The sequence below is a fragment of the Nilaparvata lugens genome, unplaced genomic scaffold (genome assembly GCF_014356525.2).
Source record: "Nilaparvata lugens isolate BPH unplaced genomic scaffold, ASM1435652v1 scaffold5300, whole genome shotgun sequence".
NCBI classification, from domain to species: domain Eukaryota; kingdom Metazoa; phylum Arthropoda; class Insecta; order Hemiptera; family Delphacidae; genus Nilaparvata; species Nilaparvata lugens.
The window spans coordinates 1-22,402 of record NW_024091166.1 but is presented as its reverse complement, the minus strand read 5'-3'; the positions used below and the strand labels follow the sequence as shown (position 1 = coordinate 22,402).

At 33.2% G+C, this 22,402-nt stretch overlaps 2 protein-coding genes across 2 annotated transcripts; both read right to left on the bottom strand.

Annotated features, from left to right (window-relative positions):
• Positions 1-1,037: 1,037 nt before the first annotated feature.
• LOC120355937 lies at positions 1,038-4,764 on the bottom strand. The gene is made up of 3 exons (XM_039444696.1): positions 4,705-4,764; positions 3,437-3,646; positions 1,038-1,461 (listed from the first exon to the last, which is right to left on the bottom strand). The coding sequence occupies exons 1-3, from the start codon at positions 4,762-4,764 to the stop codon at positions 1,393-1,395; spliced, it is 339 nt and encodes a 112-aa protein (XP_039300630.1). The 3' UTR covers positions 1,038-1,392.
• On the bottom strand, positions 1,038-21,946 carry LOC120355936 (ran GTPase-activating protein 1-like; the record flags this gene model as incomplete). Its single annotated transcript, XM_039444695.1, has 6 exons — positions 1,038-1,239; positions 12,861-13,087; positions 15,099-15,308; positions 17,422-17,514; positions 20,810-21,008; positions 21,743-21,946. Coding segments are annotated over 5 exons (838 nt in total), but the record flags the coding sequence as incomplete, so codon positions are not given.
• Between the last annotated feature and the right edge of the window lie 456 nt (positions 21,947-22,402).

Sequence of the window (22,402 nt, the reverse complement as noted above, 5' to 3'; positions counted from 1 at the left end):
CTCACATTTGAAAAACCCATTTAATAGATGATTTATACAATAAAAATTTTAAATCAACTGAATATTTTTCAACTAAATTTAATTTTTTTTTTCAGAAAATTATAATTTCTTCAGCATTATTCAGTTGATTAATAATTTTTTATTTTCAATCACCTATTAAATTTGTTTTTCAAATGTGAGAATATTGTTACTGATGTGCACGCATCATAAAAAATATTGAAACCCTACCTATAGAAATAGACACGGCCAGACATCTGTGTAATGCATGCAATGAATACTCCACTTGTCAGCTGATTGATTATGAATAATTCTATAGTTTGATTGATCCTATCTACAAAGTAGATTATATATATTGTGATATCAGAGTATGGAGGAATTATTTTTATTTTCATATTATCCTTAAAATGCAAAATTTCAAAAAACCTTGTGTATACATCGACGGGCAGTTGAAAAAGGAATATTCCTGCCAAATCTCATAGAATTCTTTCAACGGGTTTGGCCGTAATCGCGTTACATACAGACAGACAAAAGAAAATCTAGTTGAAACATAAATATATATGTTATTATATAATCATCACCTTAGGATGAATAGGCGCGAGTACTAGAGTGTTAAATTTTATGTTTTTACTTATTTCTTCATTATGTAAATGCTATTTATATATACTTATATCAATAAAATGAAAGTACATTTTTTCAGTACCTACATCATACAGAGATACGGTATAGGCCTAGGTACAAACATTCTAACTCCAGAAAAAATAGGAGAACAGTTGGTTCCCTGGTTGGGCTGAAATCAGTTGAGGAGCGTTTACATTAGTGAGGATTCCTTGAATTATTCAAGTTTTCTTGAACACGAAATTTAATCCACTATACCAATGTGGACTTTCTTCAAGTTTTGTTAATTCAAGTAGATGTTAAACATGTTTGACTTTTTTTTATAAAATTGAATTTTGAAGGTAATCCGACCTACAAATAGGGAAAAGAGATAAAAACAGTAGTAATCAATGTATATTGTATAAAATCAACTCAATAGAATGTACGAAAAGAAGAAGAAAACTTTATTTTACAAACTAATTTTAAAAATGAGACCTGAAATTCAGAAGTTCTAAATCAGGTACAGAATTGTTTTAAAACATGGATTTTCACAGGGTTCTCTCTTTACATTGAAAGTGGTTTTATTAACATAGAAAATTAAATACACTTTAATTTGAGAAAAGATGCACTATTAAATAAGTTAATTTGAAATTGTACACTGAAATGAATTTCACCAATATATCAGCAATATTATTTTGGTAGTCGACATGCTTCACTCGAGTCACAGCTAATCAAATCATTTCTTGTTGAGGAAGAATTGCATAGTTTCCTTGACTTGAGTGGGGAAGTAGTTCTGAGTCATGGCTTGCTGTAAAGCAGCCCTGCATCCACGGTATTGTACGTTATTTTGAACGACTTGTCTTCGCTCTGAAAAAATAAAGAAATATTTCAATAAGATTAGAAAAAATACTTTATACAGTAAATGCAAAGGTACAGTATTATTATTTTCAAAAGATGAACCATGGTATTGAACATAGATAATATAACTTGTTCAGGTAAAACTAAAAGTGATGAACTCTCATATTATTTATTACAGTTGATTTGTCATTTTTGTATCTGTGTTCATATTGGGCCGTTCTGTGTACATGGAATGTGGTAAATTGTCGGATTCACAATTTACCAGGTAAAAAGTTCCGCGTTCCATGGGAAGAGTTTTGACAGATTCTGTACCAGAACCAGTTCCAGTTCCAAAATCCTTGCCCCACAGTCGAAGCGTGGTAAATTGTCCGACCTGGTACAGTTCCAACTATCTGAGCTCTCATTGGTCGATTATTGTAGTCTGCTTGCTTCTCTGCGCATGCGCTGAGTTTGTTTCTTTACCATAGAATACATAACCAACAATTATTATGATGTTTGATAACCATTCATTAAATGAATTTTTCTCTATAGAAAATTTGAGAGTAATGGAATAGATGAATGCACACTTTTCTAGACGGTAAGTTTGTAAAACAGCCTTTCTTCATTCACGCAGCTAGTAACGACACATTTTCGTGTAAAACAACTTTATATCTGCGCGCCAAAAGCTTGAACCAACGATTTTGAAATGGCGTTGCATGGGAACATTTTGCACTAGTCACGTGATGGAACAATTTACGATTGAAACTGAAACAATTTACTGTACACAGAACGTACACAATATCTCCGTATCTTTTGTATTGTGTTTGTATTTTTTGCTAACGACGTGGTTAGAAGTGGTAGAGTGGACATTCTGTCTAAACTTCGCCACGTCATCGAATAGAATCTATAATCTTGTCACCTTTGATTACTTACTCTCTCATTACTCTTCTGATTTCTGTAAAAATAGATGTTTGATTGATTGATTGAGTACTTTATTTATGTAGATTACAATATACTGGCTTATACAATTATATACAATAGCTTACAATACATTTGTGGTATTTGATGTGTGGTATGAAAAAAAAACAAATTAGAATCAAAGCAATAATATCGAACTGACTATGAAGGAAATATAAACAGTTAAACCAAGCAAGGAAATGGGAAAGAGGAATCATATCCAACAGTGCAGTGAAGTGATTTTTGAATGTTTCAATAGATTGAGTAATAGTGGCTCTTGAAAATCAGTGGTAGCTTCTAGCTTCAATTTCTATCTTCTGTAGATCTTCCTAACGTATTATTAGGTTTTGTTGAAAAAACTACAATTACGGCTTCTGTTATGTGATCAACTTGTTGAGAATGTTTATAAAACCATTCATTACCATAGATACAATATTAATAGTATTACAAGTATAGAAATAAAAGAAGATTGTAAATTTTCAACATTTCTAATATTTGATTAATATACATACTTCAATTATTTACATAATATATGTTGGAATGTTGCTCACGGGTAACAGTAATTTTTCCGATATTGAAAAAATATTTTATTTTACAGTTAAAACTCCATATCGGGTGAATTCAACAAGGTCTATAGAGGTCAGGGTCACGACAACAATGCTAAGTTCGAAGCGAGACAAAATATGTATTCCATATTAAAATATACTACACTATAATTATATACTATAATATTATACTAGATTCTATTCTTTATGCTAATAACACGTTAGCTTTCATCAACTCAGGTTGACAGCAAGAAAACAAACTTTTCAACAAGCAACAAAAATGGCCGCGTGTCCAGACCTCTTTCTATAAACCTTGGTGAATTTGCCTACAGATACTATTGCCATACCCACATTCAAACCAGATTTGTGATCTCAAAAGGCCAATTCTGATTCTAAATAAAGTACGCAATCCATAAACCTGAGGTGTGGTTGCAAGATGGCAACCCTTTTTAATAAAGCTGTTATTATAACATGATTATTTGAATTTAAATGATGGTAATGACCTTCATTAATCCGAGATGCACTAGTAGAGTGTTGCTGACAAGTGAGAAATCATTGTTGGTTTTGGACCAGTTGCAGAGGTGTTGATATAAGTGATCACTACACGTTAGAGCTGCCTTGTCCACTTCTGAACCATTACCAGCACCCACCAATGCTGACACTTTCATTATGGCTGACAGCATCGCTTCTAGCAAGTCAGATTCCGGAGTCTTCTGTAAAAATAGAAACACATTTGTTGAAGCCCAATTCAATTTCAATTCATATTGATTAAAAATAAAATTTCAATAAAACACCAGTACTTTGAGGACCCCTCTAGCTATTGGCTATTTGAAGAATATTTAAAAAATCAGAATTACTACGATATATTAAAAATCTGGTGTGGCGCACTCACACAACTTTCCTTGCCGTTATGAAAAGTGATCACCTGACGCTAGTGTTCACACGCATCTCAAGTCTACTATTCAAAGATCTAAGCCAGCTGGTGACAGGACAATAACGCTGGAGACATACGAGGTCTGCTATCTCCTCATAGTGAATGATTTAATAGAATCAACAGTTTGTAATTGAATAATCACATTTTCTCGAATTTCGAGCTTATTTTCAATTTTAGGTGAAAATGTTACTGAACATTAATTGAAGAGATTTTTAAATTATTTGTTTAAATTGTATCTGAAGCCTGATAATTGAGAATCTAAAATCAAACTTTGCATGATGGGGCAAAGCTCCTGAAATTTTTACTGATATGGGACTTGTGGCAGTTGATAGAGCTTATCAATGACTATTCTAGGTATAAATTTGATCAAAATCGTTGGAGCCGTTTTCGAGAGAATCGCGAAAAAACCCTGTTTTTTGACAACATTTTCGCCATTTAAGCCGCCATCTTTAATTGCATTTTATCGAAATTGTTCGTGTCGGATCCTTATAGTGTAAGGACCTTAAGTTCCAAATTTCAAGTCATTCCGTTAATTGGGAGATGAGATATCGTGTAAACACACACACACACACACATACATACATACCAATACCCAAATACCACTTTTTGGACTCAGGGGACCTTGAAACGTGTAGAAATTTGGGTACCTTAATTTTTTTCGGAAAGCAATACATTTCTTACCTATGGTAATAGAGCAAGGAAAGTGAAAATGTATAGAAGATCTTAATTATTCGATGAAATTCTTCATAATAAATCAGTTTGGAAATTGACATTAACTGAAACCTCTACAAAAATTCAAGTGGAATAGTTATTTTAGAGTCTTCTGCTTCTTCTCACTTCTTTCCACTCAATTGGGGCCGGCGTTTTGGGACAGTCTCTTCCAGGAGTCTCGGTCATGGGCTTCGTTATTTCAAAGTGTATTTCCTTTATTAAAACTCATACTGTATTTAAGAAATATAATATAAAACTTCAACGCATCTTGTTTTCACGCCGCTCAAATTCCCGCAAAAGTGCAGCATTCAGTGTAATTGAAGTGTGCAAAACGAGCTTGTTTTCAAGGTGCAGCTTCAAGGTTACCATGTGCATGTTTTAGGAGCTCATTCCCTGGTAAAAAGCAGCTGGTATTCGCGCGCGTGAAAATATGCTCGTATGGCCATACTCTAGCAGGTTTACAAGCGGCGTAAAAAGCAAGCTGCGTAAGCGCGTGATAGAATGCTCGTAGAACTAGACAGAGTTAGGCAGGGCATCTGCCCTGCATCAGTTGATTCCAATAGTGTATAATTTAAGTAAAGGACTGATTCTGAATAATATTGACAACAAAAAATTAATAAGTTGTAGCCCGACCAAGCACCGTTACCACAAAATAGCAAATTAAATCAAACATTTAATATTTTAATGTAAATAATACATAAGTTTACCTCAGTTTATAATTATCTTTTTGTTCATATACAAATCATAAGTGTGTTTCTGGTTTATTTATTTAGGCCTCGGGAGTATCTAATTATTTCCTTTCAGATGTTTGTGTATGTAGAAGTGATATTTTGTTTTTTTTTCACGACATTAGCTATATGTACAGACTTCAAACTTTTGTATCACTTCTTTTGTATCACTTTTGTATCACAAACTTTTGTATTCATACAGTGTAATTAATATTATTTTGTATAATATTGTTTTTTGTTCTTTTGTACACATCTTAATGGAAATAAAAAAATTTACTCCATAGAACCAATTAAAAATATGATGTCTTTTAAACGTTTTCCCTTGTTAGAGTTTGTCAAGAAAATAACCAGGGACTCATTAAAGTGATTGAAGTATTCAAGATTATTATACTCGGTCCGTCTTTAGTACCTACTTAAAAGGTGGACACGTCCATATGGTTTTGTCCTGACTCTTGCCACAGTTTTAAAGACTTTTGCCACAAACCTCAATTAGTTATACATTTTGCTGAATTTCGGAATGATTAAAGAGATTTCTTTTGAAGAGGGCCCGCTTCAAATTGGATCCTACTATCAATCCAGAAATTCGACTCTCCAAATCATACAGAATGCCTCTATGGTAAATATCCTGATTAGATTTCTTTTTGCGTGTTTCACCACCGGAAGGAAGGGGAGTGTGCCGGGCACTCTCTTAATTCAGGCCTTTTCCCAAGTTATAATAGTAAATTTAATACGCAATAGACTAGAGCCATTATTGTAAGTGCTTAGCGAAATAAATTATTTCTCTCTCCTTTATGAACGGCCATGACTTCGAGTTTCCCATGATAGAATTTAAAAATTGTGCTCCGGTCGTCGAGGATGTAGATTATGGAATTATCTCTAAAACTTAGCCTTCTTGTCGCGACATAAAATGTGATAAGTTGGAAAACAGCAAGCATTGAAATTATAACAAACTACCGATTTTGCAGTTACTATTTGGTCCAAAGGCTGTAGAAGCACGCGACGATTGGTCAAATTGATCTCTTCGACCAATAGGAGACCTGTTTCTAATACAGTAGTGGGGCGATTCCCCAGCCGACAGACCAGATTACGTTTCGGAGGACACTTTGCTAGGAGCACTACGGAGTAAAGATGTAGTCATTATGTTTTGCCCTTTTTGGGCAGGTTTATAAGGTTATTTCAGTGTTAATGTAGGAGCTAGTTTTGATTTTTTATTAATGTTCAATTTACTAGTAGTGCCATGTCCTGAAAGGTTTAATTGTGTTCTTCTTCATGTACGAATAATTGTTTGTCAATAACCGCTAAGGTACGTAAACTAAGGTTAAATATAATTTAGGGAAATTATTTAAGTGAAACTTCAATCAAAAGATTTTATCAACAAAGCCTGTTATTTTTTCAAGTTAATAATATTGATTGAGAATTCCTTTTTGATTTTATTAGTGATGGACGATACTTATAATTTTTTTCTACAGAAAAGTATAGAAAGTTTTCAGTTACGTTACATTTGAGTTATTGTTCCTGGAGAGATATTATCGTAGAGTATTGCTGAAAGCAGGAAGATAGCATTTAAATTGGAATGAAATTTTTAAGATTATGTTCATATGAGTTTATGACATTTTATAATTTATATTTTTCAGACTGTTTTTCTTATGTCATTAGGCTTTCGAATGATTTAGTAAATTTTTTATGATAGAAATCTTAATAGACGAAGAAGAAAGTTTTTCTTTTCCAGGAAATTAATGTTAATGAATGTTCATTTTTAATTAAGGTTCTGAGCAGTTTTGGGCGAATGCCCCATTATACACTTGATGCGTCCTAAAGTTCATAAATAATAAATAAACTAAATGTTGGCTAGGCACAAGTTTCCACAATAATAGCCGAGCTACTATATGAAAAATGTATTGATTTCGCATCCAAACGAAAAATATCATATAGTAACATCATAATTAATGAAGTATTCATTTTCTAAACGCATTATATTAATTTATTACGGATGTTTTCATAAAGGTACATTGTATTTCAATGACACTCTGGCAAGTAAATTTTTGTTTAAATCTGTTAAATTTGAGAATGAAATCAGAACGTCAAGATAAAATCTAAATTAAATAACAGAATAAACTCCTGTTTTAGCTTTTGATGAATTGTAGGAAGAGTTAGAAATTAATGCTGTAATACATTTATTTACAGCGGTCATGTGTGTCCCCAAACAAAACTTCTTGTACTTCCACCCCTTTGGTTCCGCAACTTTATGTAAGACCGCTTCAAGACAACCGTTCAGACACAGGTCTAGGGACGTAGAGGACGTCGCCGTCAAGCCAAATTCAACCGGTAAAAGCTCACCGCCAAAAACAAGGTACTGTACCCCGACGATAAAGCAACGTACAAACCAACGAAAGTGCAGTGTAGTGAAACAAAGGTTCATTTGAGAATGTCAATAAAAGGTGGGGATTCAAAATTATTATGAAATGGGTTTATATGGGTTACTATCGACGAAATTTGGGTTCAACGGGTTTTTCTTTCTTGAGTAATTTCATGTTGAAATTGATGGGTTATTTTATGACTGATCTTGTTTGGTTTTGTGACGTATTGCTATCTAAAAGGGGATAGTAATGCGCCCCCGAATCAGATGAAGAATGTCAACAAATAACATGATATTGTGGTTTCTGTTGTTCGATTTTAGCTGCCAATGTTTATTGAAGCTGTTTGTATTTTCTATTATTTCAAATTGTATGTTATTCTATAGTATAAACCTATTAAATCAGGCATGGCAAGATTAATTGAAGTTTTCTTGACTCTAGCCCGTTCACCTGCATGAATTAGGTATAGACTCAGGTATTTTCTAGATGTGCCGGCTTTCTAAATTCTAAATTTTATTCAAATTGTCTTCTTTATCATCTTTAAAAAGTGCAGGCACCACAACTGCCCACTCTGCTGTTGTAAAATATGAAGTACGTTTGATCATAATAGTAAAGGATGAAACTTTTTCACTCAGCTGAATGTATTGAAATCTAACTATCATTACTATAGAGTTGAGAGTGCAATATAAGAATAAGAGTAAGAATGTTTATTTCGCCAAATTTTTACATAATAGTTACAAAACATGAATGATTTGGCACAGCCAGCAAAGTTAAACTTGTGCGCTAGCTGTGAGTTCATAAAGCAAAAATATATTTTTAACAATATAAAGCAATTCAGTAGGCAATACTATTCTACATCGACTACGATTCAAAGATAATAATGGTTGAAACTGCAACGCTAGCGAGCCATCGAGAGCAATGACACACGCTTGATGTAATTCCGTAGCTATGAAAATTTCTATCCATTATTGTATTTCCAGCAGGAAATCTCTATCACTGAATTATATTAAGTGAACTAAACGGAAGCGTAATGAATACACCTATGATAAGTTTATAATTGTATTAATCATGGAAGGTAAACTAATAAAGAATAGGGATATCAACAAAATAAGATGAAATATAAAGCGAATAGAATATAAAATAGGCCTTAGACATTATTCTTATTTTTTATGAATTGGAATATATATTATCTATATGTACTAACTCCTAACTATGTGAATGTATAATCTTAACTATGAATGGATGAGTATTAAGCTATTGAAAATGGGTATAGTATAGAATATTATGATAATCGCCTTATGCTAAATAACTTATTATTATTATTATTATTAGAGACATCATTTACATACATTGTATTATAACTGTTGATGACTTCAAAAATGATCATCACCCAATTTACCAAACAATCAATTATCTACTACCGTGAAAAAACTGTACAATTATTTCATTTACCGCGAGTATGCAGCCGTGCATGAAATAAAATTAAACCTAATTCACCTACCTAAATATATTAATATTACGAAGTAATAACATAATTTAATGACTAATCTATTGCGCAAGTTATTTACATTCCGGAAGTTCTTCTAATACATATATTGTCACGTAACAAAATCTTTGACTAATAAACCCTTCATGAAGCCGTAATGATCCTTCTAACAAATACGGTGAATATCTTTATCATAACTCCTTTTTCTCTTTTTCTCCTTCTCATTCATAGGAATCATCTCGTTGAGTGTATAGAGACAAGGCTATAGAGTGGCGCCATACTCACAAAAACTTATCCAATTATAACTCACGACAAAAATCTTGTCTTCTATAGACTGATCTGTTTCGGATATTTTTCAACATGACTCAAGCGTGATTTTGCATTCTACAATCATGAAAAAAACACTTTTCATTATAATATTCTAGTAAAAACCTTACGACAGAACGCTCTAGTATTATTTATCTCAACTCAAAGTACTTGACCTTTTCTCTAAACACTGGAAGAATAATTCTCAAGGCATGATTCAATAATATGAAAATTCAACTGGAACAATTATCTTAGCATTGGACTGCTACTGCTTGACTTCTGATCATCAACATTATGGAATTTACCAATACATTAACACATACATAGGCTACTATTATACTATTACTGATTCTCAAGTTCACTGACATTTTCAACCTTACTGGAGCCTCACATAATTATTCCTCAACATAAACTTCATATCCAACTAGTTTTAATTACTGCTACTAGATCTTAAAATATCTCAACTTATTCACATGGAAACTTGATTGCAATTTTACTATTCATAATTAAAAAAATTTATCATTTCATTAAAGATTTTCCTATTTTTTTTTTTTTTTATTTATTAATTCTTTTTGACTACTTATCTCTAAAGGGTCCTACTACTGTTATTACCTCAATTTAATTTCCCAACAAAAAATTCTATTTCCTTTTGACACGAATTTTCCTACATATTTCTATACTTTCATATCCCCAATTAAATTTTTAATCAACCTTTCAACTCTCAACTACAGAATAATTTAAACTCATGCTTAACTCAAGAGATTTTTCCCTTTTCATTTCAAATTCAACTAGAAGAATTTCACTGTTAATTTTTTTTAATTTAACCCGTTCAGTACTGTTCCAATATTTATTTCTACTTTTTACTAATAACCATTTAGCATTACCTACTCGAGAATTTTTCTCTGTTATTTATTTTGTATACCTTAACTAATCACTTTAAATATTCATTGTCTAAACTTTCAATTTTCGTTACCATACCAATTTCTAAGCAACTTTAAACTCATAATATCCCCTTTTTTTCTATTATTACTTGTGATTTGCGGCTGACTTTCTACCAAACATTAACGAACCTTTTGACTGGGCTTCCCTAAACTGCCTTATTCTGATTGCTTTCCTTACAATCCTACGAAGACTCACTAAAATTCTAGATTTCGGTTTACGTTATTCTACTGACGAGCCCCATAACTCTCGAATGAACCAGACCGTTTACTAGATACAATAAATCTTAGCTCACAACCATCTTCGGTGCCTTTCGCTAAAATTATACAATTCCACCGTACAAATTTGCAAGGTTAGTCCACAGCTAAATTCCTTGCTTTGTTACATGGACAGCTTTCGGGCAGTGCTCCGTTCTCTCTGGACACGGCCTACACTCGCGCCGATTACCTAAATTCCACAACAACACACATAGGCAGGACATCCCCTTGTCCTCCTCTAAATCTTGAGTCTCCTAAACAAAAAAAAATTCCCCACAGTCTACAGAAACGTTACAACACAACGGATCTTTACACTATCACCATGCCTGCCTACCGCAAAAATCACACTTAAAAAAAATTTCCAATAATAAAACTGATTCACATTTTCGAGAATAAACATTACTGATAAAGGGACTTAACAACCTCATCTCAATCAACTTATTTTCATACAAATTCCAAGGATTTGATTATCGTTTCAAACTTAATCTACAATACCCAATTATTTAGTTTAACATTTCAGGCCAAAACTACTCATCAACTTTTCAAAACTACATATCAACAATAACTAATAAAACAGTTTCCTATTTATTCTCTGATTACCTTCGATCTACCTAACTTATCAAAAAAATTTCCTATTTTCCGCGAACATTCTCCCATAATAATTTCCGAATTTTCCTAATTTACTTGGGTTGACCTTTAAAATCTCAATATTCCCTTTCACTACTACTATATAATGATTTCAACTACCAGACGTGAGACCAGAATACGTACCTTTGACATTACAATAATTCTATCATCATTCACGGAATTACAGAATGCAAAAATTTTTTCAGCACTTAGAATCAGTTGTTTCTCACATGTCCTAGTTTCTTCTACTCATTTTTATTCTAACCGTTAAACCTTTCAATATCAATGATCAATTTCAATATGAAGTTTCAGAATACTTTCAACTTAAGCATCAATGATACTGACTTTATCTTTAAGCACTTCAAAGATTATCATTTTATGGTTTAACATAACTGAATAACTTTCCTGTTTCATCTACAATATTTAAACTTCAGAAAAATTGGAGTAGCAACAATAAAATTATTTTATTTCAACTCCAAACCCAAATATTGACAGTTAAACACGTTCACAGATGATTATTAAGTATAGACTTCAGAAAAATTGATCTAGTATAATTAGAGAGTTATGAAAAAATTTAATTTTTTAGAAATTTGAATTCCCGAGATTAAATATCTCTGACAGCAGAGAGTCGGCGCAGTTGTGTGCCTAAGAGATAAATTTGAATAAACTTTAAAATGATTGATCCTATCTACAAAGTAGATTATATATATTGTGATATCAGAGTATGGAGGAATTATTTTTATTTTCATATTATCCTTAAAATGCAAAATTTCAAAAAACCTTGTGTATACATCGACGGGCAGTTGAAAAAGGAATATCCTGCCAAATCTCATAGAATTCTTTCAACGGGTTTGGCCGTAATCGCGTACATACAACAGACAGACAAAAGAAAATCTAGTTGAAACATAAAATATATATGTTTATTATAATCATCACCTTAGGATGAATAGGCGCGAGTACTAGAGTGTTAAATTATGTTTTTACTTTTTCTTTCATTATGTAAATGCTATTTATATATACTTATAATCAATAAAATGAAAGTACATTTTTTCAGTACCTACATCATACAGAGATACGGTATAGGCCTAGGTACAAACATTCTAAACTCCAGAAAAATAGGAGAACAGTTGGTTCCCTGGTTGGGCTGAAATCAGTTGAGGAGCGTTTACATTAGTGAGGATTCCTTGAATTATTCAAGTTTTCTTGAACACGAAATTTAATCCACTATACCAATGTGGACTTTCTTCAAGTTTTGTTAATTCAAGTAGATGTTAAACATGTTTGACTTTTTGATAAAATTGAATTTTGAAGGTAATCCGACCTACAAATAGGGAAAAGAGATAAAAACAGTAGTAAATCAATGTATATTGTATAAAATCAACTCAATAGAATGTACGAAAAGAAGAAGAAAACTTTATTTTACAAACTAATTTTAAAAATGAGACCTGAAATTCAGAAGTTCTAAATCAGGTACAGAATTGTTTTTAAAACATTGGATTTTCACAGGGTTCTCTCTTTACATTGAAAGTGGTTTTATTAACATAGAAAATTAAATACACTTTAATTTGAGAAAAGATGCACTAATGTTTGAAATTTGGTACACTGAAATGAATTCACCAATATATCAGCAATATTATTTTGGTAGTCGACATGCTTCACTCGAGTCACAGCTAATCAAATTCATTTCTTGTTGAGGAAGAATTGCATAGTTTCCTTGACTTGAGTGGGGAAGTAGTTCTGAGTCATGGCTTGCTGTAAAGCAGCCCTGCATCCATGGGTATTGTACGTTATTTTGAACGACTTGTCTTCGCTCTGAAAAAATAAAGAAATATTTCAATAAGATTAGAAAAAAATACTTTATACAGTAAATGCAAAGGTACAGTATTATTATTTTCAAAAGATGAACCATGGTATTGAACATAGATAATATAACTTGTTCAGGTAAAACTAAAAGTGATTGAACTCTCATATTATTTATTACAGTTGATTTGTCATTTTTTGTATCTGTGTTCATATTGGGCCCGTTCTGTGTACATGGAATGTGGTAAATTGTCCGATTCACAATTTACCAGGTAAAAAGTTCCGCGTTCCATGGGAAGAGTTTTGACAGATTCTGTACCCAGTTCCAGTTCCAGTTCCAAAATCCTGCCCCACAGTCGAAGCGTGGCAAATTGTCCGACCTGGTACAGTTCCAACTATCTGAGCTCTCATTGGTCGATTATTGTAGTCTGCTTGCTTCTCTGCGCATGCGCTGATAGTTTGTTTCTTTACCATAGAATACATAACCAACAATTATTATGATGTTTGATAACCATTCATTAAATGAATTTTTCTCTATAGAAAATTTGAGAGTAATGGAATAGATGAAATGCACACTTTTCTAGACGGTAAGTTTGTAAAACAGCCTTTCTTCATTCACGCAGCTAGTAAACGACACATTTTCGTGTAAAACAACTTTATATCTGCGCGCCAAAAGCTTGAACCAACGATTTTGAAATGGCGTTGCATGGGAACATTTTGCACTAGTCACGTGATGGAACAATTTACGATTGAAACTGAAACAATTTACTGTACACAGAACGTACACAATATCTCCGTATCTTTTGTATTGTGTTTGTATTTTTTGCTAACGACGTGGTTAGAAGTGGTAGAGTGGACATTCTGTCTAAACTTCGCCACGTCATCGAATAGAAAAGTCATTCTAATTCTTCTATAATCTTGTCACCTTTGATTACTTACTCTCTCATTACTCTTCTGATTTCTGTAAAAATGGATGTTTCATTGATTGATTGAGTACTTTATTTATGTAGATTACAATATACTGGCTTATACAATTATATACAATAGCTTACAATACATTTGTGGTATTTGATGTGTGGTATGAAAAAAAAAACAAATTAGAATCAAAGCAATAATATCGAACTGACTATGAAGGAAATATAAACAGTTAAACCAAGCAAGGAAATGGGAAAGAGGAATCATATCCAACAGTGCAGTGAAGTGATTTTTGAATGTTTCAATAGATTGAGTGATAGTGGCTCTTGAAAATCAGTGGTAGCTTCTAGCTTCAATTTCTATCTTCTGTAGATCTTCCTAACGTATTATTAGGTTTTGTTGAAAAAACTACAATTACGGCTTCTGTTATGTGATCAACTTGTTGAGAATGTTTATAAAACCATTCATTACCATAGATACAATATTAATTAGTATTACAAGTATAGAAATAAGAAGAAGATTGTAAATTTTTCAACATTTCTAATCATTTGATTAATATACATACTTCAATTATTTACATAATATATTTGTTGGAATGTTGCTCACGGGTAACAGTAATTTTTTCCGATATTGACAAAATATTTTATTTTACAGTTAAAACTCCATATCGGGTGAATTCAACAAGGTCTATAGAGGTCAGGGTCACGACAACAATGCTAAGTTCGAAGCGAGACAAAATATGTATTCCATATTAAAATATACTACACTATAATTATATACTATAATATTATACTAGATTCTATTATTTATGCTAATAACACGTTAGCTTTTCATCAACTCAGGTTGGCAGCAAGAAAACAAACTTTTCAACAAGCAACAAAAATGGCCGCGTGTCCAGACCTCTTTCTATAAACCTTGGGTGAATTTGCCTACAGATACTATTGCCATACCCACATTCAAACCAGATTTGTGATCTCAAAAGGCCAATTCTGATTCTAAAATAAAGTACGCAATCCATAAACCTGAGGTTGTGGTTGCAAGATGGCAACGCTTTTTAATAAAGCTGTTATTATAACATGATTATTTGAATTTAAATGATGGTAATGACCTTCATTAATCCGAGATGCACTAGTAGAGTGTTGCTGACAAGTGAGAAATCATTGTTGGTTTTGGACCAGTTGCAGAGGTGTTGATATAAGTGATCACTACACGTTAGAGCTGCCTTGTCCACTTCTGAACCATTACCAGCACCCACCAATGCTGACACTTTCATTATGGCTGACAGCATCGCTTCTAGCAAGTCAGATTCCGGAGTCTTCTGTAAAAATAGAAACACATTTGTTGAAGCCCAATTCAATTTCAATTCATATTGATTAAAAATAAAATTTCAATAAAACACCAGTACTTTGAAACCCCTCTAGCTATTGGCTATTTGAAGAATATTTAAAAAATCAGAATTACTACGATATATTAAAAATCTGGTGTGGCGCACTCACACAACTTTCCTTGCCGTTATGAAAATAATTGATCACCTGACGCTAGTGTTCACGCACATCTCAAGTCTACTATTCAAAGATCTGATCCAGCTGGTGACAGGACAATAACGCTGGAGACATACGAGGTCTGCTATCACCTCATAGTGAATGATTTAATAGAATCAACAGTTTGTAATTGAATAATCACATTTTCTCGCATTTTGAGCTTATTTTCAATTTAAGGTGAAAATGTTACTGAACATTAATTGTAGAGATTTTTAAATTATTTGTTTAAATTGTATCTGAAGCCTGATAATTGAGAATCTAAAATCAAACTTTGCATAGATGTGGCGGAGCTCCTGAAATTTTTACAGATATGGGACTTGTGGCAGTTGATAGAGCTTATCAATGACTTTTTTAGGTATAAATTTGATCAAAATCGTTGGAGCCGTTTTCGAGAGAATAGCGAAAAAACCCTGTTTTTGACAACATTTTCTCCATTTAAGCCGCCATCTTTAATAGCATTTTATCGAAATTGTTCGTGTCGGATCCTTATAGTGTAAGGACCTTAAGTTCCAAATTTCAAGTCATTCCGTTAATTGGGAGATGAGATATCGTGTACACAGACACACACACACTCATACACACACACACACACACACACACATACATACCAATACCCAAATACCACTTTTTGGACTCAGGGAACCTTGAAACGTGTAGAAATTTGGGTACTTAAATTTTTTTCGGAAAGCAATACTTTTCTTACCTATGGTAATAGAGCAAGGAAAGTGAAAATGTATAAAAGATCTTAATTATTCGATGAAATTATTCATAATAAATCAGTTTGGAAATTGACATTAACTGAAACCTCTACAAAAATTCAAGTGGAATAGTTATTTTGGAGTCTTCTGCTTCTTCTCACTTTTTTCCACTCAGTTGGGGTCGGCGATTCGAGTCAGTCTCTTCCAGGAGTCTCGGTCATGGGCTTCGTTATTTTAAAGTGTATCTCCTTTATTAAAACTCATACTGTATTAAGAAAAAATAATAGAAAACTTAAACGCATCTTGTTTTCACGCCGCTTAAATTCCCGCAAATGGGCAGCATTCAGTGTAATTGAAGTGTGCAAAACGAGCTTGTTTTCAAGGTGCAGCTTCAAGGTTACCATGTGTATGTTTTTGGAGCTCATTCTTTATATCTATATTTCACATATTTATATTCTTTATTTATTCTTCTTACAATGGAGCACAGATCGTTAGAGAAAAAACTAAGAATACCTTGTACTACTTCTCTCCCAAATTTAGGTAACATTCCCTGGTAAAAAGCAGCTAGTATTCGCGCGCGTGAAAATATGCTCGTATGGCCATACTCTAGCAGGTTTACAAGCGGCGTGAAAAACAAGCTGCGTTCGCGCGTGATAAAATGCTTGTAGAACTAGACAGAGTTAGGCAGGGCATCTAAGTATAGTGAAGCCCACGTTATAATGGCAGTGGAGAAAGCGTTGCCGATTCTCTGCCTTGCCATGGCTTCTATAGAGGATATCTGATACCGGTATATCTAATGTTAACTGTTCATTCTTGCTTAAAATGATCAATTGTATTTTATTCGTCAGGAATATATATTTTCAATGATTACATAATAAATTTCCATAATTGATATTAAATATTTTGTTAATAAATTATATTTCTACATTGTTGAAAAGCGATGTGGCAACGTTGCGGAGCAAGGATAGCGCTATCTGCTTTGTCAAATGATAAACAAGGGTAGCAACACCTTTGTAGCGTGGACCTTGCTAGAGATGGCTGTGACTAAACATAATTAGCTGAACTCAACCACGAATTATTGGTAACTGTTACTTCAGTAGGATAAAAAAGGATTGATAAAAAAATAAAATTATAATTACATAAATAAAAGGGGAATAATAGCAGAAAATTAATGAAAAATGTTCACACTTACTTTGACTTCATCCAATATTAGAGAATTTCTCCTTGTACCGAGAGATAGGAAATTATGTACAGTTGGTGTTTTGAGAAAATCAGAAACGGTAACCTAGAAATATACATAACAATAAATTTTCATTATCATTTGCTTCAAATAATAATAATAATAGCTAATATCAGTAATTCAATTACTTTATTGTCTAGCAGTTGATTTGTATATACTAGGTGCACGTCAAACTGTCGATAAGGTGTCCTCCAGGGTTCAATACTTGGTCCACTGTTGTTTATCATTTACATAAATGATTTGTCAGGTGTGATAAGGAACTGCTGTGATCAAACCCAACCCTATCTTTTTGCCGATGACCTGGGCTTATTGGTGAATGGGACAGGAAAACAAAATGTTGACACAGTTGTTGAATTGAGCACATCAAATATAATGGATTGGTGTGCTTCAAACAATTTGTGTCTCAACCTCCTGAAAACCTGTGACCTACAGTTTAGCTTCAACCCTAGGTTTACTGGCACAGATTCCCTCAAATTCCTGGGTATCATGCTTGACTCGAATTTAAATTGGAAAAAACACATTGATTATACAGCTGGTAAACTAAGTAAGGGTTGTTTGTCCTACGTAGATTAACTCACATAGTTAATCATGAAGTTTTAATGAGTGTCTTTTATGCTCACGTCCATAGCCATTTAGCCTATGGGATTCAGCTCTGGGGAAATTGTTCGGCATCTATTAAACTTTTCAGACTCCAGAAGAAGGGCATTCGAATAATTTGTCAGGCACCACCCCTAGCAACATGTAGGCCGCTTTTTCGTAAACTAGGCGTCTTGACTCTCCCATCTTTATATGTTTTTACTTGTCTGATGTACATGAAAAAAAACCTTAATGAATATAGTCGAAATGGTGACATACATAATTATCATACCAGAGGAAGGTTGAATCTCAGAATTGATTCTCACCAATATGCGAGTACCCATAGGAATTGGAGAAACATGTCCATTAAGCTATTCAATGAGCTTGCCCCTGAAGTAAGACTGTTGAGTACCTCACTATTCAAGTCACACATAAAAGGCTTACTTACAGAAAGATGTCTTTATTCTGTTGGAGAATTTTTTGAATAGCTTCAGTGTTCATCTGTTTAACTGTAACAGCTTTGTTGTGACTTGTGTTGGATCCTGTTTTAATACCTGCTATTTATCAATTGCTGTTGTTAATTACTATTTGCCAATTTAGTTGTAAATTTTTTTTTTTTACAAAAATACTACCTTGACTAAATTATTATTTTAAAAATATTTTGACTGTTTTTAATTTTATTGTATATTGACGTTTGTTACAACACTTTGTGTTTTATGACAATAAAGGATTATTGATTGATTGATATTAACAGTAATGGACGGCTATATATAAAATCTGTTATAATTAAAATAAAACAATGATGACGTCACCTCTCTTGAGCAGGAGGAAAGTAAATTGATTAACATTCACTGGGTGATACTACAGTAACTATATTACTATATAATATAGTATACTACCATAGCCACCTCTAATACAAGGCCACGGCCTACGATATTGCAACGTCGCAGCGTAGGCCTAGAATCTAATACATGATTGGTGAAAAAGATCAGCTGGTATTTTTTCAAATCTTTTTCACCAATCATGTATTAGATTGTAGGTCTACACTGCGACGTTGCAATATCGTGGGCCGGGGCCTTGTATTAGAGGTGGCTATGATACTACTCTACTATATTATATAGTTACTGTATGTGATTCTGGTTAAGCCAGAGTGTGCTTTAGGGTATGATCACATTTGATGCGTGTATGTGCAAGTTCACGTGTGGTCATGAATTACCAAGCGTGCAGATGATAAAAAAATTCTGGATAGAGCATTAGGAACACACACTGAACGCGTGCAATTGCTGGTTGCGTTCAGTGTGAGCAGCTACAGACAAGTCACAACGTGTTTCAGTGGCTGTTTCCAGATTTTGTTTTTCGACTCATGCATGATCTGACGAGCACTTGCACATACACACATCCAATGTGATCATACCCATAAGGTTGGGATAGGCTTGAAATGGCAACTTATCAAGTATTTGGTCACAATGTTACCTAACTTCCCCTGATGTTCAAACAACACATTTCTAAAGTTTTTCTAAATTACAACCTCAAAAGATTATGCTCGAAGACTTTCGCTGTGTTGACTCAACAATGTATGACGTATCAATCATGCATGTCCTACCTTTCGTGGCCAGTCTAATACGTATAAAACAAGAAATAAAATTATTGTGGCCAGATCATAATTGATGATATATTGTTCGTCAAAAGTGGAGAGTGACGTTATCATCGTATAATATTATAATCGAAAAAGTGCTCTCCCAAATACTTGATCAACTTTGAATTTGAAATATCACGAAAAATTCTTATTAGAAACCTTCACCGATGTTCAAACGACAAATTCCCATGGTTTTATCCCGATCGGTCAAATAGGGAAAAATGTCAACCCAAACAAGGAAGGAATTTTTCCATATCAAATCAATTTATTGCCACAGACAATTTGTATCGGCCACGCCAATATAACAACTATATTAGAGATCATACATCATAAGCAATTACCTAAACATCTAGATAGACTCCATGACGACATTGAAATATTCATCTACACTATAAAACAATTTTTTTTTGAAAAATCCCCTGAGCGTCAAACCTCGAATATTTGATGGTAAATGGTTATAAAACTTTATTGAAAAGGCCTTACAACTCATATGGCTGGATTTGTAGGAGCAGTAGTCTACTCATTCCTCAGATTCGATTTATTCCTTGTGTTATAAGAATGAATGTTGTCAAGAGTTGAGAATAATAATGTAGATTTGACTTTACAAAAAGCAGACAATTAAACATAAAAATACAAGGTAAGCTCATGACTCCCAATCTAATGAACAACGGTTTACAGTGAATTAAAGGAGGAACATTACAAATCGTTCTAATAGCTCTTTTTTGTAATACAAATAAAGATGAGAATGGCTGTCATTCGCCATAATATATTGCCATAAAGAAGATGAGAATGAACATAACTATAATAAACATTTAATAATATTTTCAAAGATACTATTTCCTTTAACTTTCTTAACATAAAAATACCTTTGGTAACTTTTGGAATAGTGTACTCTACATGACGATTCCACTTCAAATTACTCTGAATAAATATACCCAAAATTTTTACTGAGTGCACTGTACTGAAGTTGCTGTATGAAACACAAAATTTACTGTGAATTATATCATGCTTTATGAGTAGTAGAGTTGGCAAATCATATCAATTTACTTGTGCGATAAGATAGCAGTAAATTAACCTTAAATGGAATTGAGAGAAAATAAAGAATAATTAATGAATTGTAGTACAAACCTGCGTTGCATTCGAAGGGCTGAAAGGTTTAATAAGAGTAGCATTACTTTTTTGAACATTCACTTGTTCAGTAACACTCTTATTACTTTGATTGGCTTCGGCTTCACTACCATTTTCCTCTTCCTCCTCCTCTTCTTCTTCATCCTCCTCCTCCTCTTCCTCCTCATCGTCATCATCATCTTCATCGCCTTCGTCATCTCTAAACAAATAAATAGATAAGTATAAATTTATATCCAATAATATTAGAATAGAAAGAATTCTTTATTATAATCATAAAAATTTTCCTCAAACAGAGAAGGGAAAGCACATTTAAATGAAACTGGTGTAAAACTCCAACAAACAGTTTGTTGACCGAGCGAAGTGAGGTCTAAGATTCAAGTCGGTTTTGCATTTCTCTTTAGGTTTGTATGTTTGTTGCACATTTACGGTAAAACGCGGCAATAGACTTTCATGAAATTTGACAGGAATGTTCCTTTTTGAATTGCTGTCGATGTATATGTAAAGTTTTTTGAAATGTTGCATTTCAAGGATAGTATGAAAGGAAAAGGAATTTCCTTCATACTCCAATATTACTGTAAAAATCAGACTATAGAATAATTATTCATAATTAATCAGCTATCGAGTGGATACATTAATTAATTGCATGAAAGTAACAAAGTATTTTTCTCTTGACCTTTCTCTGCTTTCAACTCGGGATGTCCAGTACCGTCTTGTAGGAAATTAGCTTTTGGTGATAGTTATTTACAAAAGATGATTAGCATTATTGATACGCCAACCCAATCAGCCATTGGCCGTTTTCACAACGATATCTCGCCTACACGATTACACGGCATAATTTACTCTGATGGACAGTATTAGATGAGGCTGTGGTTTAAAACTGCGCGAGGTCTACATTTCACAGAACTACTAGTAACTTGAAGATCATTAACTTACTCAATGCTTATTGTTGCTGATGTGCACGATGAAAGTCGCTCATGAACTTCAGTCACACCATCTTCGCCAAATTGATTTCCGTCCAATATCACATTTGTCAATTCTGTCTTTGATAATAGTGCTTCTGCTAACGCTAGACCACCATTCAATCGAATCTCATTACATGAAACATTTACTTCCTGTTGGCAGAAAATTAAAAGAAAACTTGAAAACTGAATAAATTATTTCAGAAAATTAAATGATACACACTAAAATTTATAAGTAGAATAGATTCTATGAAATAGATTCTATTGGGTTTAAACAAGGTACCGTATATAGAAAGATGTCTGGACACGCGGCCATTTTGCTGCTTGTTGAAAAGTTTACTTGCCGTTGGCCTGAGGTGATGAGCAGCTAACGTGTTATTAGTATAAATAATATAGTCTAGTATAGTGTATTAGTGTAGTACATTTTGATATAATGATATACAGAGTTGTGCAGAAGAAACGCATGTTTTTCGAACAGCCAGTACTCGTCAACGGGAAAGGGTATTGCCCTGGAACGAATGTTGGGAAACAGCATCGTGTGTTCGCTGTTAAGCAGTTTTTTTTTAGAGACAATGAATCTGTAGTCACAATGCAACGCTTTTTCGTCAATATTTTAGAGTTGAGGGTCTAAGTG

What these genes read in the sequence shown, in the direction of transcription:
- LOC120355937 (XM_039444696.1), bottom strand. Translation starts at nt 4,764, where the DNA reads ATGACCGAGACTCCTGGAAGAGACTGTCCCAAAACGCCGGCCCCAATT. An exon ending in CCCCAATTGAGTGGAAAGAA is followed by an intron (nt 3,647 to 4,704) that starts GTGAGAAGAAGC and finishes CTATTTTTACAG; the next exon opens with AAGACTCCGGAATCTGACTT. An exon ending in TGCATCTCGGATTAATGAAG is followed by an intron (nt 1,462 to 3,436) that starts GTCATTACCATC and finishes TTATTTTTTCAG; the next exon opens with AGCGAAGACAAGTCGTTCAA.